The 12,009-nt window shown below is 38.4% G+C and overlaps 2 protein-coding genes across 3 annotated transcripts; both read right to left on the bottom strand.

The window, feature by feature from the left end:
- Window positions 1–559: 559 nt before the first annotated feature.
- On the bottom strand, window positions 560–1,036 carry LOC111151286 (keratin-associated protein 2-4-like). 2 transcript variants are annotated; one of them, XM_022509174.1, is made up of 2 exons: window positions 798–1,036; window positions 560–716 (listed from the first exon to the last, which is right to left on the bottom strand). In XM_022509174.1, the coding sequence occupies exons 1-2, from the start codon at window positions 1,034–1,036 to the stop codon at window positions 560–562; spliced, it is 396 nt and encodes a 131-aa protein (XP_022364882.1). The 2 variants fall into 2 exon arrangements, with proteins under 2 accessions (XP_022364882.1, XP_022364881.1); XM_022509173.1 differs by having other exon boundaries at window positions 560–1,036.
- Window positions 1,037–8,539: 7,503 nt separating this feature from the next.
- Window positions 8,540–8,995, bottom strand: LOC111151288 (keratin-associated protein 4-6-like). Its single transcript, XM_022509176.1, has one exon. The coding sequence runs from the start codon at window positions 8,993–8,995 to the stop codon at window positions 8,540–8,542; it is 456 nt and encodes a 151-aa protein (XP_022364884.1).
- Between the last annotated feature and the right edge of the window lie 3,014 nt (window positions 8,996–12,009).

Raw genomic sequence — 12,009 nt, forward strand, 5'->3', positions numbered from 1 at the left:
GACATGTGGGCAGTGGACAGACCCTGGAAGACCCTGTGTGCACAGATTTCCTATCCACGTAAGCAGTCTGAGGACTAGCCCAGCCATCCTGTACCACCTTCCGAGATTCATACCAGGATTCCTAGCACCTTTCCCTTTCCTCTCCTGTCTTCCTCACCTTCTCTGTCTTGTCTTCCTTCTTCCTATTCCTTGTCTGATCATCTACATACACTAATAAACATTGGACTACTGAATGAATCAGAGAGCAGGGAGGTTTACAAGAAAACTTAGTTTATTGAAAACAAGCAAGCAGCACCTTGCAAAAGATGGTGGGGAGGGTTTGAGCAGTCCTCAGAGTACAGGATGGGTTTGCAAAGTCTACTCTGAGGGGTTTTGAAGAGAGATTTACCACCCATAGTGTCTTCTGCTGTTGTGGACATCTGCTTGTATATCCAAATGGTAGGATGTAAAAATGACTATTGTCACCTTATGAAAAATACCTATTTTTCTTTCTACTTTCTTAAAATGCAGAATAGGTGCTTAGGCTCCAGTGTGTTGCTCTATGGGGATAGTGGGAATCTCAGCAGCAGGGGGAGGTCCTGCAGGTGGTGCGGCAGGGGGCAGGCTGGCAGCAGGGGGGGCGGCAGCAGGGCGCCTGCACTAAGATGGGTTGGCAGCAGGTGGAGGCCCAGCAGCAGGGGCGGCAGACCACTGCCGTGCAGGACGTGGGGCAGCAGCTGATGGGGCGGCAGCAGCCCTCCTCCACGCCACAGGGGTCACAGCATACGGGGTAGTGGCAGACCACGGTCATGCAGGACGTGGGGCAGCAGCTGATGGGACGGCAGCAGCCTTCCTGCAGGCCACAGGGGTCACAGCAGACAGGGCGGCGGCAGGGCTCACAGATGGGGCGTGTGCAGCGGCAGGTGCAGGTCACGGGGCGGCACACGGTGGTCTGGCAGGACACGGGGCGGCAGCAGCAGGGCTGGCAGCAGGGCTGGCAGCAGCCTCCCCCACAGCCTGAGGAGGAGCAGCGGGAGCCACAGCAGGAGCCAGACATGATAATGTCTGGGGTTGGTTAGGGTTGGACTGGTGAGAGGATTTGAGTGTTGTCAAGTGTGAATGTCTCTGTCCTGCTCTGGGCCCTTTTTATACTCTGGCCTGCTGCTGCTGACCCCCAGGACACATGATCATTTCTTAATCATCTGGCCAGTTAAGTTAGGATTTAGCATTGAGTAAATCATGTTTTTTGAATCTTCACCTTATACACACCTATGCACACAACCACAAACATTCCTTTGTTTTCCATATTGTTTATTCTTACCAAATGTAGACATTGGATTCAATTCTGATGAATTTTCCTTTGAAATATTCCTAACTCATGGAAGAGAAAAGAATGTGTTTTCTAAACTAGAATAGTATCTACTCACTCTTCCCTTTAGCCGGCATTTTATTGCTGGACTTCAAAGACTCACATAATTACCACCCAAACAGTGACTTGCCGTATTTACACCTGTGGTCCTAACAGTAACAGGTTAAATAGCAACACTCTTGTGCAGGCTGGTAGACATCTGCTTCCTGGATGTCTCCTTTCATGACTCACCGAGGGGCAGGTTTATGGTTTTCAGATGAGGAGGGACCACATTGTATCCTGCACCCCTGCCACCCTGATTTAGTCACTCTTCCCTCGTAGGGCGTGGGCTGTTCTGCCCTGGTTGTTGTCTCCCCCATTCACCTGTAATGCCCTCTCCTCCTTCCAGACCAAACTCTACCTTGACTGTAAAATTTTCATCAAGGATCTGTTGCAGTTTTTATCTTTGTAATTTATTCAGGATTAATTGTTATATGTGTAGATTCTGGGAAGGGACTGTAGAGAACATATAGACCTATCCCCTCATCTTAAAGGAGAGGTCATGTGGGTTCACCATAGTCACTCAGTGGGGTCTAGGTCTCCTCATTCCTCAGTAAGCAGCCTCTACTATGAGTTTTATGTTTATCAGGGTCAGTAGACCATAGTCTTCAGACAGGAGAGAGAACATCTCAAGTATTCCCCCATTTTTTAATCTCAAGTCTTAAGTAAGCATTATTAAAAGTGATGCTGGAAAAAAGTTAGGAAAAAGTGTCTTGTTCCAATGAGAGATAATCCAAAAGGGCCCTAGGACTTGTTTGCAGGGTCAGATGTGCACCAGTGCAGAGGTTTCTCTCTGAGGAGGGATCAACAGAGCTTGGCTTACTGGTGGGTGGAGGTGTGGGGGGTTGCCTGTTCTGAGATATTCTAAGTGTAGATTGGTTCCCTTTGGTAACACATTGTGGCACTGTGAGATAATGCACTTGTCTAATTCCTTTTATTGTTTTTTAATTTATCCTTCACCCCATTTCTACCCTTTGTGATGAGTTCCATAAATTTGCCTCTTACTTGTGAAGTAGAGATGTACTTTTCCTTTGGATTTGAGGTGAAAAAAAAAAAAAGCATCCTGTTCCATCAACTCCACTTACTTTCTGTGAGCACTAAATGACAGAAAGGGCCAGGAGCTTGCAAACCACCAATCAGATGTCCTAAAATTAGTACCTTGAGCTTTTAAAGGGAGAGGCTTCTTACTGTTTTCATGGGGGGATTAGTTTTGTTTTGGCTTCAGTGATATCATGGAAGATATCATAGGTTTGAATTATATTAAATTCTCTAAATCTCTTCATCCCAAGATTCTCTCTTGGCTCCTTTATAGTATTTGATGATTTTTTCATGTGCGGGTGCAGACTAAGTAATTCTCTGAGATAATGTGGCTGGAATTATATGCAAGCTAGTTTCTTGTTGCCACCATGGTTGAGTTAGTCAGCTGTAATGCATAACAAGCAACCACAAACTCTCAGAATATACAATAACAAGTATTTATTTCTTGGTCATATGTCTGCAGGTCAGTTGTGTTTTGTCTGATTAAGGCTGGTCTTGGCTTCTGGCAGTGGGTTGGTTTGGGACTTCCTTTTGAATTAGAGTTGCCAGATTTAGCAAATAAAAATGTAGGTGCCAAGTTAAAATTGGATTTATCTTTAGCATAATAAATCTTCAGCATAAGTTTGCCTGAGTATGTATGAGGCATACTTACATTAAAAATTTGTTATGGAGGGCACGTATTGCATGGAGCACTCAGTGTGGGGCATAAACAATGAATTCTGGAACAATGAAAAGAAATTTAAAAAATAAATAAAAATTAAAAAAAATTTGTTATTTATCTGAAATTAAAATTTGATGAGGTGTCCTGTATTTTAATTGGAAACCCTGGTTCTGATGGCATAAGCACATGGAAGCAATGCAGTCCTGCATATTTTAAGTCTTTGCATGGATCATGTCCTCTAACATCTCATTGGCCAAACAAGTCACATGGTGGAGTTCAAGTCACAGGGTGGGAGAGTGGGAGAAGAGGATACTTCTCCCAAAGGGGTAGGAAGGGGAAGAGAGCAAACATTAACGAAGAATAATCTAATCTGTCAGAACAGCAAATCAATTAATTTGGGAATCTTTGTTGTAAAGCTTGGATAAAGACTTTTAGAAAGTCAAATTAGACGTTCACTGCATTTCCATTCATTTGAGTAACTTTTATTTCTCTTCCTCCTTCTCTTCCTGGTCAACCAGGAAATGTCATTGACATAAAAAGGGACTTCCTGATCTACATATTTAAAGCAATCCCTATCAAAATACCAGTAACATTTTTTACAAATCTAGAACAAACAATCCCAAAATTTGTATGGAACCACAAAGGACCCCAAATAGCCAAAGCAATCTTGAAAAAGAAAAGCAAAGCTAGAGACATCAAAATTTCAGATTCAAGTTATATTGCAAACCTGTAGTAATCAAAACACTATGGTACTGGCACAAAATAGACACATAGGTCGATGGAACAGACTAGGAAATCCAGAAGTGAGCCCACAACTGTATGGTCAATTAATATTCAACAAAGCAGGAAAGAATATTCAATGCAAGAAAGACAGTTTCTTCAACAAATGGTGTTGGGAAAATTGGAGAGCAACATGCAGAAGAAAGAAACACTATACACAAAAATAAATTCAAAATGAGTGTGAACCTAAACCCATAAAAAAATCTTAGAGGACAGCACAGGCAGGAATGTCTTTGACATTTGCCGTAGCAAATTTTTTCTAGATAGGTCTCCTGAGCCAAGGGCAATAAAGCAAAAATAATCTATCTGGACTACATCATAATAAAAAGTGTCTGGATAGCCAAGAAAACAGTGGACAAAACTAAAAGGCAGCCTGTGAGGTGGGAGAAGGAATATTTCTGATAGGGGAAAAATCCCTCTACTTTCCTTTTCAGCATAACTTTGACTAATCTTGGACCTTTTCTTTTCTATATGCATTTAGAAACAGTTAGTTATACTCTGTTTAAAAACCTCATTGGAACTTTGATCAGAATAGCATTAAATTTACTGATTCAACTAGGAAGAATTGACATATTTGTGATATTAAATCTTCCCAGTAATAAACCTGATATTAACTCTTCATTTACATATAGATTTCCAAAGAATATTTCAAACTTTTCTTCATAAACATTGCACAGTTATTTTAGGCTTATTTTGAGGCTTTTTATAATATTTGTAGCTATTTTTAATGAAATCTTCCTTCTTATTAAATTAGAATTACTAATTGACTCTTGCAAGTTATAAAAATGTTATTGGGTATTTTTTTTTTTTTTTTTTTGGTCAGTACTCTATATACTGATTTCTCTGAACTCTTTTTAGCACAAGTTTGTGGGTTTTCTTGAATTTCCTATGTTGACAACAGTATTGTCTACAAATACCAACTTTTTTTTTTTTTTGGTAACACTTTTTTCTAATCGATTGCATTGGCTAGGATCTCAAATACAACAATGAATGATAGGGAGTGATATGAGTTATCCTTGTCTTATTCTAAACTTTAGTAGAATACTTTTCATTTGTTAACTATTATGTTTGCTATGAAGTTTTAATAAATAGCATTCATTAGGATAAAAATGTCCTCTTTTAGCCCTATTTTGCTTAGAGTATTTTAAGTAGTAAATGACTATTGTGATGGCTAATTTTATGTGTCAACTTAACTGGGCCATAGGATGCCCAGACATTTGGACAAACATTATTCTGGGTATGTCTGTGAAAGTGTTTCTTGGTAAGATTAATATTCAAACCATTAGACTGAATAAAGCAGATTGCCCTCTCCAATGTGAGTGGACCTCATCCAATCAACTTAAGGTCTGAATAGAACAAAAAGGCTGACGTCTCCCCACTTTGATTAAAAAGGAACTCCTCCTGTCTGACTCCCTTGACATCAGTCTTTTCCTGAAACATTGGTTCTTCTTGGGTCTTGAGCCTGCTGGCTTTTGAATTGGAATTATACCATCAGCTCTTCTGGATCTCCAGCTTATTGAATGCAGATCTTGGGACTTCTCAAATTCTGTGATCACATAAGCCAATTCCTTAAAATAAATCCCTATATCTATATCTATATCTATATCTACCTATATATATAGAGAGAGAAAGAGATTTATTTTATATCTATCTATATAGGGAGAGTGGGTGTATGTGTGTGTGTGTGTTGGTTTATGTATATGAATGTGTGTCTATATCTATTTATCTATCTCCTATTGGTTCTGTTTCTCTGGAGAACCCTGAATAATACATTTATATATTATTGAATATAATATATATTATTGATATAATAGCTATTGATATAATCCTGAAGTTTTCCTCCTTTAATGTAGTAATATCAATGAGCTTATTTAAATATTTTCTAATTTTGAAGCATTCCTGAATGTCTAGGAAACTGTAGTTGGTTATGATATGTTATTCTTTTTATATATTGCTAAATTTCATTTACTAGTATTTATGGGAATTTTGCATCTATGATCTTCAATAATATAGGCCTATAATTTTCCTTTATCACATTGTTCTTGTATGTTTTTGATATTATTGTTTTACTAAAAATGGGAAGATTTTCCTTTCTTCTGTTCTTTTTCCTAGTTGGAGTGGGAGAGAACTTTAAGGCTTAATAAACTTACTAATGAATCAACATGGGTCTGGCTTTTTAGTATCAATATATGTAGAGGATAGATTTTGCATCATAGGTATATTTTCTTTAATGGTTATTGGCTTATTTATGTTTTGTATATCTTCTGGAATTACCTTTATATTTTTCTAGACAAGTCAATTCAATCATAATTTTCAAATATATTGGTATAAACTTATATGTAATGTTCTAGTATGTTTTTTTAATTTTTTATTTTTTCAGTGTAACAGTATTCATTATTTTTGCACCACACCCAGTGCTCCATGCAATCCGTGCCCTCTCCAATACCCACCACCTGGATCCCCCAACCTCCCACCCCCCGCCCCTTCAAAACCCTCAGATTGTTTTTCAAAGTCCATAGTCTCTCATGGTTCACCTCCCCTTCCAATTTCCCTCAACTCCCTTCTCCTCTCCATCTCCCCTTGTCCTCCATGCTATTTGTTATGCTCCACAAATAAGTGAAACCGTATGATAATTGACTTTCTCTGCTTGACTTATTTCACTCAGCGTAATCTCTTCCAGTCCTGTCCATGTTGCTACAAAAGTTGGGTATTCATCCTTTCTGATGGAGGCATAATACTCCATAGTGTATATGGACCACATCTTCCTTATCCATTCGTCTGTTGAAGGGCATCTTGGTTCTTTCCACAGTAATGTTCTAGTATGTTTTTAAAAAATTTCTACTCTTTTGGGAGCTGATTATTCCCCTTTACAAACATAATGTTATTTGTCCATCTTTCAGTCATCTTCTTTCTCTACCTTTCTCTCTCTTTGACCAGTTTTACCAGATTTTTCCATTAGTTTTTTAATCTTTGTTTATATAATTAATCTCATTAAACTTTTCATTTTTTATTCATGTAATTTTGCTAAGCTTTTCACTTAAAAATATATTACTAATGTTTAAATTTGTCATTATAATCTTCTTTCTACATTGGGTTTACTGGTTGGTGAGGATATAATGGAAGGGGGATATCCTAATGTGTGATTCCAAAGCATGGCTTCAAGAAGGAGGACCCTGTGCATTATTGGTAAGGATGTAAATTGGTGAAGCCATTCTGGGAAACAATATGGAGGTTCCTCAAAAAATTAAAGATAGCACTGCCATATAATTCAGCAATTTCACTCCTGGGTATTCATCCAAAGAAAAGGAAAACATTAATTAAAAAAATATGCATCCCTATGTTCACTGTAGCATTATTTACAATAGCCAAGATACATAAACAACCTAAGTGTACATCAATGGATGAATAGATAAAGAAGATGTGGTATATATACACAGTGAAATTTTATTCAGCCATAAAGAATGAAATCTTTCCATTTGCAACAACATAGATGGATCTTGAGGATATTATGCTAAGTGAAATAAGTCAGACAATGACTAATACTGTATGATTTCACTTATAGGTGGAATCTAAGCAAATGAACAAACAAAACAAAACTCAAAGATGCAGAGAACAGATTGGCTGTTGCCAGAGGGCAGTGGGGATAAGGAGTGGGGAAACTGGGTGAAGGTGCTTAAGAGGTGTACACTTCCAGTTATAAAATAAATAAGTCATAGGGATGTAATGTTAGCATGGTGACTGTAGTCAATATTATTGTGTCACATACCTGAAAGTTGCTAAACGAATAAATCTTTAAAGTTTTCATTACAAGGAAAATATTTTTGTAACTTTGTATGGTGACAGATAGTAACTAGACTTATTGTGGTAATCATTTCTTAGAGTATACAAATATCAAATTATTATGGTGTATACCTGAAGGATATAATGTTATATGTCAATTATAGCTCAATAAAAATTAAAATTTATAAATAAGAGCTAAGGACATGAATTAAATCTGTCCCAATGTGTATGTGCACATGTACTGCTTTTGTTCTAGTATCTTAAAATTATCTATATTTGATATAGCATTTATTCTCAAAGTGGTTTCAACATGAGTGTTCTTCCTGTATCATCATGTAAAATATAGTTGCCTAGTTACTGAGTAAAATGATCATGAATACAATAGAGAACAATGCCGATGAATTTTTATGTGTAGAAAAGTTTATTAGAAAGCAGAGAAGCAAAAAAAACATAAGAAATTCACTCTTTTAGAAATACATAATTGGACCCCCAGGTCTAAGTGTATAACTGAATCCCAGGTCAGAGGGTATCCAGTCAGTACTGCATAGGGATTACAGATAATATTTACTTTGTTAAGAAGGTTAATCTAGAGCTCCATAGTGATAAGTAAGAAAGAGGAACTTAGAGGAGTGGGATGATTTTTTAGCTGATGGATTACAAATTAATATCCATATTTGGCACCAGTATTGAAAGGAAAAGATAATAATGGAAGAACTTAACATGAACCAGAATGTGCTCACAGAGTCAGTGGGTTGGGTTCATTGGAATCATGAGGCTCAACCTGTGAATGAGGTCAACCAGACTCTATCTGTCCTAATGCTCAGCACAAAAGGAGAAGGGTCTACATCTGTAGGGCAGAGGTAACCAGAGATGGTAGTCAGAGGGCAGGGGGCTCAACAGCAAGAGGAGGCACAGCACATGGGGCGGGGGCAGGTGGAGATGACACAGGTGGGGTGATAGCAGGTGGTGTGGCCAGAGACCTGGCCACAGACTGGGCGCAGGCAGCAGGAGGGGCAGCAGCAGGAGGGGCGGCAGCAGCTGGAGCCACAGCAGGAGGGGCGGCAGCAGCTAGAAATGCAGCAGGAGGGGCAGCAGCAGCTAGAGCCACAGCAGCTGGAGCCACCGCAGTTGGATCCACAGCAGGAGGGGCGGCAGCAGCTGGAAATGCAGCAGCTAGGCCTACAGCAGCTGGAGCCACAGCAGGAGGGCTGGCAGCAGCTGGACACACAGCAGGTGGGGCGGCAGCAGGTGGTCCTACAGCAGGTGGTCTGGCAACAGCTGGGGCAGCAGCAGGTCTCCTGGCCACAGCCCTGGTCAGAGCAGACGGAGCCACAACAGGAGTTGACCATGGTGTTAGAGGTTAGAGGTTCTGGGTGGGTTTCCAGAAGAAATAAATTCTCAAGTGTGATCCTTCCTTGCCCTCTGTCACTTTTATACCCTGCTGAGGGCTACTATGACCACGTACAGGACTCTTCTTGTTTATCCTAATAGAGAATCAGCTTTAGTAAATTAGATAATTATGTTTATCTGGTAAATATTCCTATATATAGAAAAGGCTCCATTTCCTTTTCCTGCTGTACTGTGAGCTATCTGATTTGGTTAAAAACACTTAAATCAGCTTCCATATCTCTTCCCTTGCCTACTGTGTCTTCCAAACAAGTCCCATCCCATAGCATTGTTTCACTGGATTTCACAAGAATTAAATCTTCATTTATGTATTTAACTCCAGGATAGTATGTTGAGAGTGGATTTTATGATGACTAAATCTGCTGTTAAAGAGGTTAACAACCAGTCATATAAAAATGCTGGTAGGAAAATAGGGTGAAAGAGCCATCTTGGAGGAGGGGGGCAGTCCCTTGTGTGCAGTAGGGAATATGGTGATTCCTTTAGATTTTATGGATGGCCAGTAAGGTATAAAGGATCTTATCGAAGTTCCTATCTGTTTTGTCTTATTCACTTACTCAGTTTGAAAGTCATAATGCAATGATTCACTGCTATTGAATAGTAAAAAAACCATCGGCATGAATAGGTCCTTTTAAAAATTATTAAATTATTATGGACATGTTCTTCAGAAATAGGGTATCATAAAGGAGTACTTTTTCTCTTATTTTGGTGGATGAACATACCCAATAGAATATGCATATTGAATATTTTCTTGTATTCTGAGCTTCTGTCTCTCAAAAAGTTATGTTTGAGATATTTTGCTTGATATAAATGAGATCTAAAAGATTAAGTTTTAATCTGTGTTCTATAGGCATTGAATAAGACAAGACACATATGTAGGGGTTTGGCAAGCATGTAGAACATAGTATGATAAATAACAATTATGTATTTAAATCTGTACACTTATGAAATATGAGATAATACTAATAGTTACTATTTTTGAGTGCCTATTGTGTGTCAGGAATTTTCTGTGTCTTTAATTGTTACCTTGTTTATGCTTCGCAAGATCTCTAAGAGGTGGTTGCAATTTTTCTTAATTCTTCAGACATGAGGTAATTGAGGTTCAGATAGATTGAAATCATATATTCAATAGAGAAGATGGTTCTTTCTTAGAAGTTTCAAACGGGTATGAAGAGTAATAATTCCATGTCCTTTCTCATACTGTTTCATTTGTTTAAATATGCTTTCTCTCTTGTCAATTCACAAACTCTTGCTCATACATAAATGTTTATCTGGATACCAACTCACCAACTCATCTCTAATGTTTTTCTTGACATCTACCACACTCAAAATGAATCCTTCTTTTCCTTTTAATCCAAGGTACCTGTGATATAGGGTATCACACTCTACTGTAACTGGTTTATATCTTTTTCCCCCGTATTCCTTCTATATACCCCATGAGGTCAGAGATTGGCTTATTCATATATATAAACAGGGTGCCTAGCAATTGCTCTGAAAGAATGTTAGTTGAGTGAATGTGGAATTTACTGAAAACATAAGGCATTTACTCACCCTTTATCATACTATAGATAATCTAGATGGATGGAAAAAAGAAAAACATTCAGACAATGGGGATATAATTGAATGGGGGTTTATTTTGGCCTCTCGTGGAGTAAATGACTTGTCTGGTTGGTATGTATAGGATAGTAAAGACAAATAATAGTTCACTGCTAAAATGAGGAGAATGTGAAGATATTCTTGAATTTATACAAAGAAACTGTATCATCACACAGTTGGGAGAAAGGTGTGAGAGAACATCTAGGCTTTTTTTTTTTTTTTAAGATTTTATTCATTTATTTGACAGACAGAAATCACAAGCAGGCAGAGAGGCAGGCAGAGAGAGAGGAAGGGAAGCGGGCTCCCCGCTGAACAGAGAGCCAGACGCGGGGCTCGATCCCAGGACCCTGGGATCATGACCTGGGCCAAAGGCAGAGGCTTAACCCACCGAGCCACCCAGGTGCCCCACATCTAGGCTTTTAAAATATTATTTGCCTGGGGGTGGGGGAGTAACGGGAAGTAGGAGGAAAGTTTAGGTGGTGGCTGTAGGCTAAGGATGAGAGATGAATGCCTACCTAGGTTGGTGGCAATGGGAGTAGTAAGGAGGATAGTGATGCAATCAATAGCACTTCAAAGAGAGTCAACCAAGATCACTTACAAAATGGGGCAGTAGAGGTAACAGGAGACCCCATCATTAAAGAGGACTCATAATTTAATATTTTTTCAATTGTATACACATTTTACAATTAAATTCAGATAGTGAAAAGATAATTATTTGTAATAAGGAAAATATAGTTTAAAATCTCACCAGAAACAGTAAAAAGACAAATGACTGAATGAAAAAAAAATACCTGCAATTTATACCAAAGACAAAGAGTCAATGATGTTAATATATAAAGCACTTCTAAAATTATACTGGAGAAGAGGAAAAACCTGATGGAAAATGAGATTCATATCATTCTCCATCATAGAAAGATGTCTAGTATCACACATAAGAATGGAAATGAAATTATATAGGATACCACTTCTCACCTGTGAGACTGTCAAAAATTCAAAATTTCACAATATTCTCTAATAGTAAGATTCTGTGGAAATAGACATGCTCATACCTTTCTTATGAAGATTTGACAATAATTCGCAGCATTATTCTTTGACTCCGGTATCCCTATTCTATAAATTGTCAAGGTATTCAGGCAAAACTATGAAAAGATGTTATGCAAGATTACTCATGGCACTGCTGTTTTTGAAAACAAAACAATAACAAGAGCTAGACACAACCTGGGTGTCCTTCAGTATTGTAGTGGTGAATGAGCTCTGTTGTATCCCCATGATGGAGTACTATTCAGCTGTTAAAAAGGAATAAATAGTATCTTTATATGCCACTATGAAGTAATCTCCAGTATATTGTTAAGAAATGATAAAG

This window comes from Enhydra lutris, unplaced genomic scaffold (assembly GCF_002288905.1).
Source record: "Enhydra lutris kenyoni isolate GAN:26980312 unplaced genomic scaffold, ASM228890v2 scaffoldscaffold26, whole genome shotgun sequence".
Lineage (NCBI taxonomy): Eukaryota > Metazoa > Chordata > Mammalia > Carnivora > Mustelidae > Enhydra > Enhydra lutris.

Bases quoted from the DNA above. Each gene is read 5' to 3' on its own strand.
- LOC111151286 (XM_022509173.1), bottom strand. From the start codon at position 1,036: ATGTCTGGCTCCTGCTGTGGCTCCCGCTGCTCCTCCTCAGGCTGTGGG.
- LOC111151288 (XM_022509176.1), bottom strand. From the start codon at position 8,995: ATGGTCAACTCCTGTTGTGGCTCCGTCTGCTCTGACCAGGGCTGTGGC.